The sequence below is a fragment of the Humulus lupulus genome, chromosome X, assembly GCF_963169125.1.
Source record: "Humulus lupulus chromosome X, drHumLupu1.1, whole genome shotgun sequence".
NCBI classification, from domain to species: Eukaryota; Viridiplantae; Streptophyta; class Magnoliopsida; order Rosales; family Cannabaceae; genus Humulus; species Humulus lupulus.
In genome coordinates, this window is record NC_084802.1 from 8,667,123 (window position 1) to 8,687,430 (window position 20,308).

General features: G+C 33.9%; 1 protein-coding gene across 1 annotated transcript; it reads left to right on the forward strand.

Moving 5' to 3' along the window:
* Positions 1-10,453: 10,453 nt before the first annotated feature.
* On the forward strand, positions 10,454-11,443 carry LOC133805463 (patellin-6-like). The gene is made up of 4 exons (XM_062243650.1): positions 10,454-10,537; positions 10,633-10,757; positions 11,109-11,267; positions 11,362-11,443. The coding sequence occupies exons 1-4, from the start codon at positions 10,454-10,456 to the stop codon at positions 11,441-11,443; spliced, it is 450 nt and encodes a 149-aa protein (XP_062099634.1).
* The last annotated feature ends 8,865 nt before the right edge of the window (positions 11,444-20,308 follow it).

Here is a 20,308-nt window from a genome sequence, read left to right on the forward strand (position 1 = left end):
TAAGGTGCTTAAAGAGGGTGATGTTCAAGCTAGTTCAAAGAAGAAAGTTGAGCCAGTGGTACGAGAGGTAGACAAAGAAGAGCAAGCCAAGAAGCAGAGTGGAAGTGACCAGAATGACATGAAGAAAGATAGCCTTCCAGTGTATCAACCTCCCATTCCATACCCTCAACGATTTCAGAAGAAGAAATTAGATGAACAGTTTGCAAAGTTTCTAGAAATCTTCAAACGAATTCACATAAACATTCCCTTTGCAGATGCTCTTGAGCAAATGCCTAATTATGTGAAATTCATGAAAGAAGTTATGTCTAAGAAAAGAAGATTAGAAGACTTTGAAACTGTGAAGTTAACAGAAGAATGCAGCGCCATCCTACAGAAGAAGTTGCCTCAAAAGGTGAAAGATCCGGGTAGCTTTACTATACCATGCACTATTGGAGGGTCGTCCTTTGATAAGGCTTTGTGTGATCTTGGAGCGAGTATAAATCTGATGCCACTTTCAGTTTTCAAGAAATTGGGGGTAGGAGAGGTGAAGCCCACAACCATTACTCTTCAATTGGCAGATCGGTCGCTTACTTATCCTAGGGGAGTGATTGAAGACGTGTTGGTTAAGGTGGACAAATTTATTTTTCCCGCTGATTTCGTGGTTTTGGATATGGAGGAGGACCATGAAATCCCCATTATTCTTGGTCGCCCATTCTTAGCTACTGGAAGAGCTCTTATTGATGTACAAGGTGGTCATTTGACACTGAGGGTTAACAATGAAGAGGTTAAATTTAACATTTATCAAGCACTACAGCAGCATGACAACACGAGCACATGTCACCGTGTGGATTCTATTGAGGTAGTAGTAGAAGAGACGATGAGAAAAGAATTATGTGCTGATCCTTTACAACACTGCCTTAATTCTAGTATTACTCAGGCTGATTTGAAAAAGGTGAATGGTGAGTTTGTGGGTGACGAAGTGGCTAAATGTGTGATGGCTCTCAGTGCTATTCCTTGTGCTAGTAGTATTAAAGTGGAAGAAACTCTTTGTCAAGCCAAGAAAGGAGAAGTCGAGAAGGAAGTGGTGGAAAAGAAAGATATGAAACAACTCCCAGAGCATTTGCGTTATGAGTATCTAGGGGAGAATTTCACTTGCCCAGTGATCATTTCATCAAAACTCTCAGAATGTGAAACTGAAAAATTGCTAAGAGTTTTGAGGAAATATAAATCTGCCATAGGTTGGGAAATTTCAGATCTGAAGGGAATAAGCCCAACTGTTTGTATGCACAAGATTCTATTTGAAGAAAATTATAAGCCTTCTATTGAGCATCAAAGGCGATTGAACCCAGCCATGAAAGAGGTAGTGAGGACAGAAGTATTGAAGCTATTGAATGCTGGGATCATTTATGCCATTTCGGATAGTAGTTGGGTTAGTCCTGTGCAAGTTGTACCAAAGAAAGGGGGAATGACAGTGATCAAGAATGAAGCCAATGAATTGATTCCGACAAGAACAGTGACGGGGTGGAGATTTTGTATTGATTACCGGAAGTTGAACAAGGCGACTAGAAAGGATCATTTCCCACTTCCATTTATCGATCAGATGTTCGATCGTTTGGCTGGCTATACACATTACTGCTTCTTAGACGGCTATTCAGGCTATAATCAAATAGCAATCGCTCCTGAAGATTAGGAAAAGACAACTTTCACATGTCCTTATGGCACTTTTGCTTACAGGAGGATGCCTTTCGGACTTTGTAATGCACCTGCCACTTTTCAGCGGTGTATGATGGCCATCTTCTCAGATATGGTAGAAGAGATCATGGAGGTATTTATGGACGACTTTTCTGTTTTTGGGTCGTCATTCGACCAGTGCTTGCACAACTTGACATTGGTTCTTTGTAGATGTGAAGAGAAGAACCTTGTGCTAAATTGGGAGAAGTGTCACTTCATGGTTCAAGAGGGGATTGTCTTGGGGCATCGAGTTTCAAAGGAAGGCCTTGAAGTAGATCGAGCCAAGATAGCCATCATTGAGAAGCTTCCTCCACCGGTGAATGTCAAGGGGATAAGAAGTTTTCTGGGGCACGCGGGCTTTTACAGGAGGTTTATCAAGGATTTCTCGAAAATCAACAAGCCACTATGCAATCTCCTAGAAAAAGATGCTGATTTTATTTTTGATGAAGAGTGTAAGAAGGCATTTGAGTCGATAAAAGAGAATTTGGTTTCAGCCCCTATTATGAGTGTCCCGAATTGGAGTCAAGCATTCGAGATTATGTGCGATGCGAGTGATTATGCGGTAGGGGCTGTCTTGGGCCAGCGAAGAGAGAAGATTTTTTGAGCTATTTATTATGCGAGCAAGACTCTTGATGATGCTCAACGAAATTACTCAACCACTGAAAAAGAACTATTAGCGGTGGTGTTCGCATGCGATAAATTCAGACCATATCTCTTGTGTTCCAAAGTTATTATATACACAGACCATGAAGCACTGCGTTATTTGTTTGCAAAGAAGGAGGCTAAGCCAAGACTGATACGTTGGGTATTGTTACTTCAAGAGTTTGACATTGAGATTGTGGATAAGAAGGGGAGAGAGAACTTTGTGGCAGATCATTTGTCACGATTAGAGAATAAAGATGCTGAATGTAAAGACTCGATCAAAGAATTATTTCCGGATGAGTTACTGCTGGCTGTATCAACAGAACTTCCATGGTATGCCGATATCGTGAATTATCTGGTTAGTGGCAAGTTACCTCCTGATTTTAATGCACATCAAAAGAGGAAATTGATTCATGATTGTAAATACTACTTCTTTGATGATCCATACCTGTTCAAAATGAGTACGGATCGAATAATTCGTCGTTGTGTACCAATGGAAGAGACTCAATCAATAGTAGAGCAGTGTCATTCGGCGCCTTACGGTGGGCATTTCGGGCCATCGCGTACAGCAGCGAAAGTTTTGCAATAAGGTTTTTATTGGCCTTCAATTTTTAAAGATTGTTACACTTTTGTCAAGACCTGTGATAGATGTCAACGAGTTGGAAATATCTCGCAAAGAAATGAAATGCCTATGAATGTGATTTTAGAGGTGGAATTATTCGATGTGTGGGGCATTGACTTCATGGGGCCCTTCCCACCATCTTTCGGGAACTTGTTCATTTTACTCGCTGTTGATTATGTTTCAAAGTGGGTCGAAGCGATAGCTACTACTACAAATGATTCCAAGGTGGTTTCTTATTTTCTGCAGAAGTTCATATTTAATCGTTTTGGAACTCCAAGAGCGATAATAAGCGATGAAGGAACACATTTCTGCAACAAAGTTATTAAACCACTCTTGGTGAAATATGGAGTTCGACATAAGGTGGCTTTGGCTTATCACCCCCAGTCTAATGGCCAAGCTGAGGTATCAAACCGAGAGATCAAGTCTATCTTGGAGAAAACAGTGAATTTGAATAGAAAAGATTGGTCTCAAAAGCTTGATGACTCTTTATGGGCCTACAGGACAGCGTACAAGACTCCTCTCGGTATGTCTCCTTATCGACTAGTATTTGGCAAAGCTTGTCACTTACCAGTAGAATTGGAGCACAAGGCTTATTGGGCGATCAAGAAGCTTAATTTTGATTACCAAGCAGTGGGTGAGAAGAGGTTATTGCAGCTGAATGAAATGGAGGAGTTCCGGAATGATGCATATGAAAATGCTCGTATTTACAAGGAGAGGACAAAGAAATATCATGATCAAATGATATTAAAGCGAGAATTTGTGCCGGGGCAGCAAGTTTTACTTTTCAATTCTCGTTTGAGGTTATTTCCCGGTAAGCTAAAGTCAAGATGGTCTGGTCCGTTCGTTATCACCAAAGTTTCTCCTTTTGGTTCTGTGGAATTAAGGAATAATGACGGTTCACTTTTTCAAGTGAATGGACAAAGGTTGAAACATTATTTTGGTGAAATTCATAAGAAGGTGGAGACGATGTATCTCCAAGACAGCAACTGAAGCGTCATCAATGTCTAGCTAAAGACGATAAATTAAGCGCTTAATGGGAGGCAACCCATTGTTTTTTTATTGTTATTTTTATTTAGTTTATTTTATTTTATTTTAGTAGACTTTATTTTATTTATTTTGTAAATATTAAGTTTATTTTGAGCGGTGAAAATCGTGAAAAAAAAAATATATTGAAAAGCAGTGTTCCAGGGGCTGCAGCGCCACTTCATAGCGCTGCAGCGCAATTGTGGCGAGAATTAGGGCCGCAGCGCCTCCCTTAAGAGCTGCGGCGCCATACCCAAACAGAGAGGCTGATTTCTGGGCGTCTCAGGCGCTGCGGCGCCACTCACTAGGCGCTGCAGCGCCAATTCGCGAACAAAAATCCTGGAGCATCAGGGCCTTTAGCGCCGCAGCGCCAATTAGTGGCGCTGCAGCGCCCCTTCGAACAGAAAAATAAAAGATTTTTTTTTAAACTCTTTTTGTTTCCCTCTTTCTCTCTAACCACCATTTTTCCCTCTTCTCTTCTCCCTACTCCGAAAAATTAACATCCCACACCTTTAACTCTACTTTCTTTCCTCATTCCTAAATTTCAAATCATCAAAATTCTACTCCTCTCATCACCATTCCTGATCCCAAATCATCAAATTTTTCATCCCAATTTTTACTTCAATTTTTTCCTTACCCTAATCATCAATACCACATCAAATTCCATTGTAATCAAGTTTTCATTTACTTTTCAAGGGTGTTTGGCCGAATTTTATGAGGGGAGTAGTTCATTGAAGATCACAAGACACTCACATTCATCAAGTAAGTCATTCACTCATCTCTTTGAATCACTTAAGTTCTTGTATGGATATTTCATGTAAGGGGCAATTTTGATTTTAATGAATGTGTGACTTGCTGTGTTGGAATTGATGATTATTGGATAGTTTTTGAAGTTCTATTGTGATTTGGGGAATTAAGATTGAGAGAAAAGTGGAAGGGAAGAGTGAGAATAATTGTTGCCCACCAAGTGTTTGAAAAATTGCCTAAGTGATTGTCCTTGGTGATTTTTGATTAATTTTCATAAGAAATAAGTGGTGAATTACGTTTGGTGGGATTGTTTAGTGGTTAGGGGGGTTAATACGTGATTAATTGTTTGGTGGGATTGTTTAGTTGTTTGGGGGTTGTTCCGAGTAACCATGGGACCTAAGAGAAATAGCTCAAGACCATCATCTTCAAGACCCTCATCCTCTAGGGCACCACCATTTGATACCACCAAATTTGTAAGTAAGGAGGCGGAAGATCGATATACTTCTTTTATGGGGAAACCGATGCTCAAGGAGAGAGGTATTGAATACGATCCTCAACCTAGTTCGTGTGCTATCTTTGAGCCAATTAGAGCCAACATAGAAGGTAGGCAGTGGGAATCTGTTGTGAAACAACCGGAAATCAAAATGAATATCTCTTGGGTGTATGAATTTTATGCGAATTTTCCGGAGTTGAATGAGAAGGGGGAATGTTTTGTAAGAGGAAAATGGCTACCAGTGGGGAGTTATAAGGCCATTGATGATTTTTTCAATACTAAGAGCTTTGATAACCAGCATGATGAGTACAAATTGTTTCTACAAGATCAGCATGATCATGTTCTTATAGCGGAAACATTGGGTTGCCCAGGAGCTAGAATTGCATATGCTCATGATGAGCCTAATGGGATGTTTTTATGGCAACTTAATCAAGAAGCTCGTGCATGGTTTTATTTTGTGACAGCCAAACTGATCCCAACTAGTCATGTTAGCCATATGACGAATGACCGGATGAGGTTGGTTTTTGCTATCATGAAAGGGATGACCATCGATGTTGGACGAATTATTCGTCAGGGTATGAGGTTTGTTCTTCGTGGCACCACTACTGGGGGATTGCCGTTTGGGTCATTGATCACCGATATGTGTGTGGTGTATGAAGTACCAAGGGAAAAAACTGATATAGTGGTGCCAGTCAAAGGGAAACTTACTAAAGCAAGAATTGCACGTTATCCTAATGCATCTTTAGTAGCACCAGCCGCACCTCCACGACGACAAGGCCAACGACGAAGGCGGGAGAGTGATGACGAGGACCTTGACAATCAAGAGGATGATAGTGTTCCGGAGAATGTTGAGGGGCCAATGAATGTGGATGTCCCTTTGGCTCTTGGTGGTCCAATTGATTGTAATATGCAATACTCGCATGACATGCTACGCTACATTGTTCAACAAAACACGATCACTCATAACTATTTGGCTGCTCGGGAGGCATATGAGCATAATCAGGTGGATCAACTAAATTTGTTGGTAGCTCAGTGGACGTTGAACAGAGGACAGAATAACTATTTCGCTTATCCCCCTCCGTTTCAAGGGATGCAAGATCCACCACCACCTTCTCCTTATCCGTAAGCATGGACTTTTTGTAAGTTTCTTTCCTTTTCTTTGTAGTTACACATTGGGGACAATGTTTGTATCTCAAATTTGTTGATGTGAGATACTGGGTCTCCGTACCCATCAAAGTTTGGCAGTGTTGGCATCTTGAATTTGTTGGGGGTTTCAGCCACAACAATTCTTTGCACAAATGGAGTGCCCCTCCTCCGATCGTACTTTATGTGGGACATTCGACCCCCGACCAGCTGTTGTACTACCTGGTTCAGAGCATCAATCTGAGCCTGAGCCGCTTCTGGGACTACTGGGGCGACCGGTGTTGGGGGAGCGTACTCATCGTGCCTCTCACGACGGTCGTTGAGTACGTCCCTTAAATCATCATCCCTGCGTCTCTGCTCTCTAACTCTTAACTGATCAAAGACGTTCTGTTGCCTGGGTTGCCCCCCAGCGTAATGGCTAACTGGCCTATTTTCTCTAGGTGGGGGGCTTCTGCCTCCACCTCTTTCCTCATTTCTCTGACCAGCATTCCCTCTGCCAGAGTCAGCTTCATTATAATCGTAGCCATCTCTGAACTAGGGCCGACTACGACGTGACCGACTATTCACGCTATTTCCTCCTCGGGCTGGAATTTCTCGAGCGTTAGGGGAGGCATGCGCTGGTCGTTGGGTCCCCGTGCATTATTATGTCGTGGGGGCCCCCTGACTGCAGAGCCCGACTCGTTGTTCCTTCTGTTGGCAGAAGGACGCTGTCCCCTGCTCGGTGGATTTGGCTCTTCGTCCCCTGGGCGTCTGTGGCTGCGGGGCGGTTGCCCGGCCCTATTCTACCTCTGGCACTGGGGATTGCCTCGATCAGCTTGAGATGGAGGTTGCTGCTCAGGATCCCGAATTGGGGCATCCTCATGAGCCACATGTGGCTGCTCCGGCCTTTGGGGGCTTACTGGCTGGAGCTGAGGACTTGGATTGGGAGCCCGCTGCGGTGGTGCGCTCGGTGGCTGATCCGACTAAAAGGCCAGCATAGCCTGTCCTCGAGCCAATTGAATGGCTGCTTCGAGAGCGGCCATGGCATCCCTTTGTCGACAGTCCATGTCTGCCTGCCGCTCACTCAGTTCCTGGCGCTGACGTTCAATTTCTCTTTGCTACAGCGCCATTGTCTCCGCTGCGTTCTCCTGATTGGCCCTCAGATTGGCCAACTCATCCTGTAACACCTCCAGTGTTGCCCTCAGTGTTTCCGTATCCAACTCCTCCTCTTCAAACTCTAAATGTGGCTCATTCTCCGCCACGTTTGGAGGAGGAGGTTGAGATGATGTAGCGCCAGCGGTCGGTCCAGCTTTCTTAGATGTCTTTGCCATTAGATTTTCTTACAGCTTTTTGATCAATCTCTCAATGAAAGCACCAGAATGTTGACCCTCGATCTGGCCAACGACACAGAGTCAAGAATATGACAAGAAATGAGATAATAACCAAGAGTTTAATCTAATGGTAAAGAATAAACACAGACGATTTATAGTGGTTCAGCCCCAATGAATGGTAATGACCTACGTCCACTTAGTACTATTATTAATATTGAATTACAATGCCGTGATCAAAGAACTAGGGTTCTTGAGTTTCACAAACCTTGGGAGAATTACAACAAGACGATGGATAATCGCACTATATGCTCTCTCTCTCTCCCTCAGTATTTAGGAAAAAGATTCAAAGGTCGAAAAGTCCCATCCTTGAGCTATTTCATGCATATTTATAGGCTCAAGGGGGGTTACCTGGGCCAATGGGCCATAACTATCCTTAATATTCGTGTATCAAGGCAATAAAGAGGAAATAAATCAACGTAGTTATTACAAGAGTACAATCTTTTAAGGAAATAAACCGAATCATACGACCAGCCTGGTCGTATCTAATCGTCAGGCTTGACGAAGCAATGTGTAGCTGGTCGATAATCGAAAAGCACCGCCTTATTTTGACTATGCCACGTGTCAACTACGTGTGAGAAATCCTTACCACATCATCAGCAGCCGTTTTTGGGTAAACAAAATATAATTTAATAATTTTGTTAATATTATATAATTAAAAACACTGAGATATACATTCAAATGTGAAAAAATCAAACAATCTAAATATTTCCATATTCAGATTCAGAGATGATATCTTATTATTCAGATGTGCATCCAGATTCAGAAGTCTGGTTCTTAAAAAAAAACAAATGAACCTTTATGGGGTGTTTGATATGAGGTTTGAGTTTGTGGGAGTATAGTTAGAGAAAAGTTTAGAATAAGGAAATATGAAAATCAAGTGTTTAAAATGGTTAAGATTACCCTCAAATCAAGCTAAAAAATATGATTCACTTGGAAACACAAACCCCCAAGCTATTAAATATAAATTTACCAAACATGGGTTATATTTGACATTCTCATCTCCACCAAACCAAACCCTTATACCAAACACCCCCTTAGGGTCTCTTAGGCTCTTTCGTGTCTCACAAGGTCTGATAATTTTAATCAAACGACATAATAATAATAAATCACATATGAGTTATGCTTCTAACATCTGATGGCACTTCTGGAACATTTATGTGCATTATGTCCTGATTGCCCACACGCCCCACAATTATATTGTTTCTTAGAAACTTCACATTGGGAAAGTATGCGGTTGATTTTTGGTCTTCTTTTAGTCTCATCTTCAGGTGGTGCTATCACTTGTATTTTAGTAACATCTTCAGAAATGTTGGTCCACTGTGAGTTTGAAGGTACATGATAAATAATCTCGGTATATACTATCTTATAGCAATGATTCACCAACCAACTTATGAGTTATTTCAATTTCATACAAATTTCGATCAAAGCCTATTTTTTCGTAAACTTTATCCACTAGTTGATGAAACTTGGTATTCCTATCAACCAAGAAGCCCTTATTGCAACCAGTACCAAAACCATTCCCAGATACGAGTGTATATAAACTTCTACTCACCATTGTAGTCCATGCAAATAAATACGTAATCCATATCTGTCATAAAGTTCAATATTTGAATTAACAAGTACTAAGCACACGTAACAATTAGCTTAAAGTCATTTTTAAAGCCAATCAAGTGCATTTTAAAAACTTACAAAAGACCCCATGAATCAAATAGGGTATTTCAGTTCAATTTGGTCATAACTGAAAATTGTATTGAGAGACCTAGAAGACCCTTTTGGGTCACACATGGTCTCTAAGTGTAATTTGGCCATCACTGAAAATAAGACCCTTTTGGGTCGCACAGGGTCGCAAATTACTGTTTGTCTTCAACCTCGAGCATAACCTATTTTCACCCTAAAATTTCATTTTTCTTGCAAAAATCTTTAAATTTATGCTAAATATAGTTATATAATTATAAATAATAAATACCCAATTGTTAAACACAAGATTCAAATACATTACTAGCCTTTTTATAGCTGAAATGGAGATGATGAGTGAGTGAGTGAGGAGAAGTTGACCAGAGGTGCCTACATAAATCTTTCTTTCTCTGAGTTTCTTTTATCTTTTCCATCTCTATTTCTTATAATTTACCCTCCAATTAAAAAAACATTAAAAAATGATTAACTTAATGTAAATTAAGTTTCATTAAATTAATTTTATATTAATTTTTAAAAAAGGTAATTTTGCTTATAAAAAGTTTTTGAAAAATTATTTTGCTAACTAAAACTAGATATTTATTATTTATATTAATATAAATTCAAATATTATAAAATATCATTATTATATTAATATTTAATATATGATTATATATAATAATTATATTAATATAAATTCAAATATTATAAAATATTATTATGATAATAATATATAATCCTAATTTTTTATTAATTATATTAATATAAATTTAAATATTATAAAATATTATCATTATAATAATATTTAATACAAAACTAGATATTTAATACTTATATTAATATAAATTTATATATTATAAAATAGGGATTTTTTCATAAATAAATATATTATAAAAATACATTTCAATTTTACGGTTTCTACTAAATCTTTGCAGTAATACTTTCTTGTATAAAATATATTCATAAATACGATCTCTTCTTCATCTAACGTATGTCTACTGTAAAACAACTCACAAATAAAGCTTTGAAGACATGCCCAAAAGAGAGCTCAGAGTAGCTTCAAACCAGATCCTCTCTCTCTTTCAAGATAATTATCCTGAAATGGTTGCTCGTAATGTGATTGATTAATTCTTTTTTCTTAGTATCTTTCTACACATTTCATTTTTTTTCCACTTTATTAACTTTTTTGTTTTGTTATGTTTCTAGTTTAGATTTTCATCAATGTTCCATGGTACTTCAACATGCTATACTCTGTTTTCAGTCCCTTTTTAACTCAAAGAACTAAGAGCAAGTTCGTGATTTCTAAGGAAGGAAATGTAGCCAAGACACTTTACAAGTAAGCCTGAAATAGTTTGCTTAATTCGATTACTCTAAAAAAGTAATCGAATTATCAAGTAAGCCTGGGTTTGTTTTTTCTGACATTTTCTTTAAAAAAGTTCAAGATTCTGAAGTGGGTTCAAAGCTTGTGTATGTTCAGTTCTTATCAAGTTCAAAGCTTGTGTATATATATGTATATATATTACGTACAGTACAAACCACAACCTCTTTAGTTGTCTTGTCTGTCTTTTCTTTTCATTCCGACGTCGTTTTGGAGCACATTACTTTCCTTTAATACTATGTTTGAGCAACTCACAAGTTTAAAGAAAAATAACTCTACCTTTGTCCTTTTCCTTTCTATCCTGATCAGGTTCATTAGGCCTGAAGATGCTCCTGTTCAGTACGGTGGACTGAGTCGACCCAGCGATTTTCAAAATGGTCCTCCAAAACCAGCTTCTGAGTTCACTGTCAAAGGAGGAGAAAAAGTGAACATTCAGATTGAAGGCATTGAGGTTCATCACTGTCAAAGGTAAGCTGCTTTATTTTCTTTTTAATTGCTTTAGTTGCATTTGGATAGCATTTAAGGTGCATAGATTTGTATTGGGTTGCATTTAAGATTGCAGTGGATTGCATTTAATTAAGGTTATTGTGGGTTGCATGGGCTGTCATTTGAGGTTTCAGTATGTTGAATTAGACTGCATTTGAGGTTGCAGTAGACTTGCTTTTGAGGTCGTATTGTGTTGCATGAGTTGCATAAGGATGAAATTTTCAAATAAATATTTAAAAGCTGTTGTAGGTAGCATGGACTTGCATTTGAGGTTGCATTGGATTTCTTTAGGTTGCAATGAGCTTGCATTTGGGGTTGTAGTTTTCTTTGAGATGTTATGTAGCAGAAGATCAGGTTGCTTAGTTTGTTTAAGTTGCTTCTTATTTTGATAAAGAATTTCAAGCATAAAATGGTCGCTATATGAGTTGCTTTGGAGCTTTAGAGTTCGTAATTGATATGTATAACTCACATTAAGAGTTGTAGTGGGTTGCACTTGGACTAGCCATGGGTTGCTTTAGGTTGCATGTGGTTGCATTCTTAATTCATATGTATAACTCACATTAGGAGTTGCAGTGGGTTGCACTTAGACTAGTCATGTGTTGCTTTAGGTTGCATGTGGTTGCATTCGTAATTCATATGGATAACTCACATTAGGAGTTGCAGTGGGTTGCAGTGGGTTGCACTTGGACTAGTCATGTGTTGCTTTAGGTTGCATGTGGTTGCATTCGTAATTCATATGTATAACTCACATTAGGAGTTGCAGTGGGTTGCACTTGGACTAGCCATGCGTTGCTTTAGGTTGCATGTGGTTGCATTCGTAATTCATATGGATAGCTCACATTAGGAGATGCAGTGGGTTACACTTGGACTAGCCATGTGTTGCTTTCGGTTGCATGTGGTTGCATTCGTAATTCATATGGATAACTCACATTATTAGTTGCAGTTGGACTAGCCATGCATTGCTTTAGGTTGCATGTGGTTGCATTCGTAATTCATATAGATAACTCACATTAGGAGTTGCAGTGAGTTGCAGTGGGTTGCACTTGGACTAGTCATGGGTTGCTTTAGGTTGCATGTGGTTGCATTCGTAATTCATATGGATAACTCAAATTAGGAGTTGCAGTGGGTTGCACTTGGACTAGCCATGTGTTGCTTTCGGTTGCATGTGGTTGCATTCGTAATTCATATGGATAACTCACATTAGGAGTTGCAGTGGGTTGCACTTGGACTAGCCATGCGTTGCTTTAGGTTGCATGTGGTTGCATTCGTAATTCATATGGATAACTCACATTAGGAGTTGCAGTGGGTTGCACTTGGACTAGCCATGCATTGCTTTAGGTTGCATGTGGTTGCATTCGTAATTCATATGGATAACTCACATTAAGAGTTGCAGTGGGTTGCACTTGGACTAGCCATGTGTTGCTTTCGGTTGCCATTGATTGCATGAGGTTGCATTTGAGGTTGTAGTGGGTTGCATTATTTGCATAAGGATAAATTTTGCAAATGAGTTGTTTTTAAAGTTGTTTTAGGTTGTAGAAGGTGCGAAGGTTGCCATCCACATGGGGTTGCATTAAGAATGCATGGTCTTGCATTTGAGCTTGCAGTGGATTGTATTAGGTTGCATTGACTTGCATTTGAGGTTATAGTTTGTTGAATTGACTTTCATTTGAGGTTGCATGAGTTGCAAAAGAATGAAATTAACATATCATTTTTTAAAGTTGCATTAAGCTTGCATTTGAGGTTGCTTCAGTTGCATAAGAATGAAATGAGCATATGATTTTTTTTTTTTTAAAGTCGTCATTGGTTGCATTAAGTTGCATGAGGTTGCATATGAGTTTTCAGATTGGGAAAATAAGGTTGCACGAGGTTGCAATCGGTTGCGTTTGCTTGAATTTGAGGTTGCATGAGTTGCATAAGGATCAAATTAGGATATTAATTTTTCTAAAGTTGCATTGGGTTTCTTTTCAGAATGTAGTGGGTTACTTTAAGTTGTATTGGATTTGCTTTAAGTTGTAGGCAAGGATTTCACACATCTCCAATCAATAATTTCAATCATAACATGATAGACAAAGCAAAAGGGTGAGTGATAAATGAGAAACTTACCACAAAGAGCCTGAAAAAATTCTCTTATAATCTTGTGAACGAAAAACCTGAAAAATTAAAAATAAAATCACTCAATATTCATAAATGTCATCACAAAATATGAAATGAAGTACAGAATAACAATTCCAAAATCACTATATTAGAGGTGCGAAACCAATAAATTTCCTCCAAGTGTATATAGTTGTTGTTTGACTTTCTTTGATACTTGGATCATAAATTAACTTATTATAGTCTAGTGCAGTAGTATTAATAACATAATCTATATGAAGTAATCATAATTTATATATATATAAACTTTATTTTGGTGAGCAAGGAAAACACCACTAGAAGGACATTGAATTTATCTTATTCTTTTTTCTTATTTAATATAAGTGTATAAATAAATGAAGTAAACAGATAAAAAAAATGATTCTCTGAAAGAATATTGCCATGTTCTAGTTCCTATAAAATTGGTAAACCAATACAAATGTTTGATTGTTGGAGAGAGAGTAGAGAAATGGAGGTGATAACTAAGAAACCGTAATTATGGAATATGAAAAAGTAGATTACCGTATAAATGAATTATTGCATATATAAAAGTGTAATAACTTAATTAATATCATAAATATGGAAAAATCATGTAAAAAGTAGTATATGCGGTTATTTCCCTATAAAATATCATTATAATAATAATATAAAAAAACCGACTAACAGTTATTGCCTAAGCTTCAAATTTGTAAATGCGTAAAATATATAAAAATTATCAAATAACTAACTAAAAATTGTTCAACCAAAAATGAAATGGTGTTCTAATTCATTCCTTACGAGTTATAACAATAGATTAGGCAAGTTATGAAACCATGGAAGGCAACTATAAGGGAATCTTCAAATCAATTGCTAATTATTTTAATATTAAAAGTTGTTGATAATAATAGAAGATAACTAGCAGAAAATAATTAATCAGTCAATTAAAAATAAAAAAGAAAAAAGTGAAAAGGTGTCAATACAATGAGAACCATTGCTGGAAAACTATGATGGGATAATACCTAAATATAATCAGATAACAATAAGATATCAATAAGACATATTTGAGTTATACAGTATAGGACAATTATTCTATAGGGGCTTCACTTTAAGCTCTATCGGTAGGGCTCTCAGTATTTCTCGACTCGTGAACAGTTTTCGGTGCGACTTTTTTTATGACTGTGTATATTGTAGCTATTTAGAGCATCCTGCAAATTTTCAGAAAATTCCGAATAGTTTACAGTACCGAAAACTAGGTTCAAACATGTTGTTTTCCACGCGCATAAAAAAAATTAGTCACGCGTGCAACAACATGTTTGAACCTAGTTTTCGGTACTGTAAACTATTTGGAATTTTCTGAAAATTTGCAGGATGCTCTAAATAGCTACAATATACACGGTCATAAAAAAAATCGCATCAAAAACTGTTCACGAGTTGTAAACACTGAGAGTCCTACCAATAGGGCTTAAAGTGAAACCCTATAGGAGAATTCCCCGTATTTTATAATAGTTATGGTCATATATGGGAGAATAGCCAATAATCATAGATATATATATGCCTAAGGCACGTACCCATTGATTTAAAAATAATTAGTGTTATGTTTAAATATGTGTTTAACTTTTTTATTGAAAAGAAAAATTCTTTATAAATTTTAAAATACAACTCAAATTAATAAATTTTAAAATATTTGGTAGGGATTATATTACTTTATTACATAACCCAATTATTTAAATACATATATATTTTTAAAAAAACTAATGCAATATTTATAGAGTTATTTTTATAAATTAATAAATATGTGTGTAGATTTTTTGAAAAATAAAATATTAATATTTAATTTCTAAAATTGTGAATATAGTTTAAATCGAAAGATTTAATGGGTGGGTGTTTGGTAGATATTATATCACTTTATTATCATGTTGTTTAGTTATATTTATGATAACTATATAATTTAATTTTGAAATGATACTAATGGAAATTTGATTAGTAATAGGAAAACATGTAATAATAATAATAATAATAATAATAATAATAATAATAATAATAATAATATTGAGAGAGTTGTTCCACCCGCAATTCTCTCTCTTGCTAAATGACAAAAGAAATAAGGAAAATGACCATAAATGCCATTTCCAAACCCCTGCAAATTTTTGTACAAAGTTTTATAATACCAATTACTTAATTTGTAAGTCTGAAGTAAATATCAATTACTCAATCTCATTCTTTAAGATTTTTATACTATAACAAACAAGTTGTAAGCGTATAAGTTTACTCTCTACTGTAATTATCATTTTTATATTTCTAATAATAGTTAAAAAAAATGTTTATACCTTTTTAGACCCTGTATTTTTCCCCATTACCTGTTCAGACCTTGTGTTTTGACAAATTATTTTTCGGACCCTATGTTTTGTAAAATGATTAAAATAGAACCCTAAACTCAATTTTGATAAAGAAAAAATTGAATATAACAACACAGTTTTTAAGCAGAATGATTTTATTTTTGTTATAAATTGTTAGTTTGGTAAATTATTTGTGATTTTAGTCGAGAAAACATTGACCAAAATCGGGTTTAGAATTCTATTTTAACCATTTTATAAACATAGGGTCTAAAAAGTAATTTGTCAAAATACAGAATCCAAACAAATAATGAAAAAAAATACAGATCTAAAAATGTATAAACGTTTAACTCTTCCCTAGAAAAGTGAAGTACAATTTATGTGTGGCTTCTTAATTTAATTAATGAGGTGTGGCGCTTTTATTTGATAGATAAATGTCTTATTGTTTTCTGCATATGTAAGATGCATTGTGACATCTCTTTTTCTGGGTATTGCATGGCTGAAATAGTTATGTAAGTGTTTTTTTTTATATAATAGAGAGCACTGAATGGATAAAAGAAAAGAATGACAAATATAATACGTGACACATCCATGATAAATATAAGATTAGACACGTAAAACAGAGTTAATGAAGTACATAAACAATAAGAATAAAATTAAAAAATATGTGTAAATGTCACGTTACTGCTTATTCAATAAAATAAAGAACAGAAAAATAAATATAAAGTTTATTTATGTTATAAGAAATATATTCTAGAAATATATATATATACTAGATACAATTAATGTGCAATGTGCATGTTTGCATAGTTTTATTTATAGAATTTATTAATTATTTTTATTAAATTTTTATCAATGTCATATAAATTTCAAATAAATATACTATTTTAATTAAATAATTTATTTATTTTTGTTTAAGTTTATGTTTGTTGTAGTTTTTGAATTTGGGAGTGAGAACAAGAGATTATATATTATATGTTGATTTTAAATTAAAGTTTATTGCTAGTTTTAAAAAAAAAAAGTAATTTATTGCTAATTCACAGTAGATTATATTATATGTTTATTATGATATTATTATAATAAGTGATTTAAGTTTAATTAAATTTTATTTAAGTTATAAAACATATGATTTTATTATTTTTAAATAATTATCATTGTAAAATATCTGAAAAATATCATATTTTAATTTGTTTAATTATTTATTATTTTAAAATAATTATCATTGTAAAATATCTTAAAAATATCATTTTTTAATTTGTTTAATTATTTATTATTATTAAATAATTATCATGGTAAAATATCTCAAAAATATCATATTTTAATTTTTTTAATTAATTTTTTTATTTTATTTAAGTTTAAGTGTTTACAAACTACAGTTAAATAAAAGAATATTCTGTTAAATATAAAAATATTTCGTTAAAGTTAACATTAAAAAAATAAAAAACCGTTAAAACCAAAATATTTTGTTATCTACACACTTATTATATAGAAAAGATATATTGGTGTACTCTTGAATTGTTTTAAGCATATTAATCTTTTTTTTATTATAGGGACGTAGGATTCGATCTTGAGTATTCATCTAAAGTGTACGATTACGATAAATGACCATAATCATAGCGTACCATCATTGATGAATGGTTAGGATTCTACTATTACAATAAATAGTGTATATAAATAAAAATCATACCCTATCATAATTAGTGAAAATTAAAAAGTACAATTTTTTTGACAAATAAGATTATACAATAGCTGTATTTACAAAACCATAAGTGCATCAATGGACATCAACATAGCTTTTTTCCATAGAATCCTTAAGAAATGTAGAAATACAGATCATTAATTACATACTCTAGGAGACAATAGAATATTTTATTACTTAATTGGCTTATGTGTTTAATTAGATAGCTGATGTGTCATTCTCCTATTGAGTGGCTAGTTAGTTGTTAGTTAGAAATAGTTACACTAAACATAGTGAAAATCATTATTGATGTTTGAGTTTCTAAGTTCCTTCCAATAACTTTGGGTTTTTGTGTTGTGATTCTTGAATGAATGAATATAAGAAGTTACTAAAAAAAGGTTTCATATATTGGAACCTTCAATCTACGATTATCCCTTATTTTTTTGGATTTAAAATGAGAATTTAAACACTTGAAGATATTGGCTTGATTATTTTCAAGGCTTGCTCAATTGTGAAAAAAGAAAAAAAAATCTTAAATTTTTATTTAATTTAGATATGTTTACTTGTAGACATAGGAGGTCACAACTCACAAGGTCAGAAGTTCAAATCTCTCTTAATTAAAAAAAAAAAAATTAGTCATTTAAGTGGTTTATGTTAATGTGTTTTTGGACCTTGCAAAGATAATTATGCTTTTGATAGATAAAATTTTAGAAACTCACTAATTATTTGTTATTTTGAAAACAATAGTTTTGATTTTTGATTTTATTTTTTGTAGCAATAGTTTTGAAATATTAAATTGTACGATTTAAAAATCAGAATTATGTGTTTTTAATTTTCAAATGTAAAAAATCGTTTTCAAATTCTGAATTAAGCCATTATTATTTAGTGGAAAATGAGTTGTTTCTAGTTGTGTATTTATATTGGTCGATTGAATTAAAGATTTTGTGTAGTTAAAACTGTTTATGTTTGGTATCAATATTATCAAAATTTTGGTAATTTAATTAGAAACTCAATACATGTATTTGATACCTTGAAAACGAGTTTAAACTTATTAGAAACTCAACAACAAGATTATGACCAATCATGAATTAATTATTGAATTATTAAAGCACATGTAATTATAAAATAATAAATAATTATGTTCACTAATAAAAACAACCAGTAATACTGAACTCGAAAAAACAAAATAAAAAAACAATAAATGCATATAATCTAACATATAAAAAACCCTAAAAGAAAACAAAAATAAACAATAAAACTAAAAAACATAAAAGCAAAAGAATTAAAAAAAACTAAACTATACTATCTCAATTCTTGTGGTTTTTGCAGTAGTCTTGGCTTCGTGCAAACCATAATGGCCATGAACCCCATTGGCACTGGTTGCCCACATTGAGAATTGTGGTGCAACATGTAGAATTGATCGAACTATTTGTCCTCATGTACGCCTTTATATCACCAATACAAGGCGTTAATCGACGCAGTTCATATAAGCAATTTTGATTGAAACCACCAACGATAGGAGATGTAAAGTTCAGCGAAGATGAATTTTGTTTCAGTATCTGTGGAGGTGGTGGTGTCGATTTAGTAATATTTGCAATAGTGCATTACTTTTGGCTTTTGAGAAACTAAATAGGCATTCGATCACCAGAACATTTATTGGCGACGTTGAGAATAGTATCGCAACATGTAGAGTTGATAGGCTGTTTTTGAATGAGAAAACTAAATATGTTGGCCGAGCATGGTTGTAATTGTTGTAACTCTCCGCATCTCGTGTGAGTTTTGTTGACACCACTTAGAGGTTGTGCACTACAAAAGCTCAATGACAATATAAGAGAAAAAGAAAGCACAAAAATTGAAAAACTCCTCATGTTAACAAAAGCTCTAAACTCACTCACTCACTTTTTTCTTTTCTTTTAAAAGGAATGCGAACTTGTGTAATATTAGTTATGTTTATATAGAGTTGTGTGACTACGAAGATTAGCATTTAAAATTAATTAAGTATTTTTTAATTTTTTTTAAATAATAATAATAAAATAAGTGATAAATATATCAAACTAATTGGTAGATATTTAATATGTAGGTATAACCTAACTAATTAATTATGTGATATGATTGAGATTTTTTAATTTAAATATAAATTTTATGATAACACGATAATATTTTTTTTAAATATTTATTCAGATTTAAATATAAAATTTCAAATAACATGGACGTGATTTATTTATTATTTAAACTATTATTGTTATTAGTTAAAATAAAAATATTCATATAGCATGATAATGTTTAGAAGAATTTACATGAAATATGGAAAAAATTTCTAAATTTTGATAAATATGACATTTTTTTGTGTGTGCATTTTATATGTTATTTTATGTTTTCTTACTTTTTTATGAGATTTGTTTTCCTATATTTGTGTAATAATTTATTATTTTTATCATATTTAATTATATTAGATACAAGCAATATATAATATGCACGTTTGTTTAGTTTTATTTATAGAATTTATTAATTATTTTTATTAAATTTATATTAATGTAATATAAATTTTGAAATAAATATCCTATTTCAATTAAATAATTTATTTACTTTTGTTTAAGTTTATGTTTGCTCTAGTTTTTGAATTTGGGAATGACAACAAGAAATTATATATTATATGTTTTATATAATATTAAATATTATACGTGGATTTTAAATTTAAGTTTCTTACTAGTTTAAAAAAAACAATTTGTTGCTGATTCACAGTTTAAGTTTGATTAAATTTATTTAATTTATAAAATGTATGATTTTGTTATTTTTAAATAATTATCATTGTAAATTATCTGAAAAATATCATATTTTAATTTGTTTAATTATTTATTATTTAAAAATAATTATCATTGTAAAATATCTGAAAAATATCATAT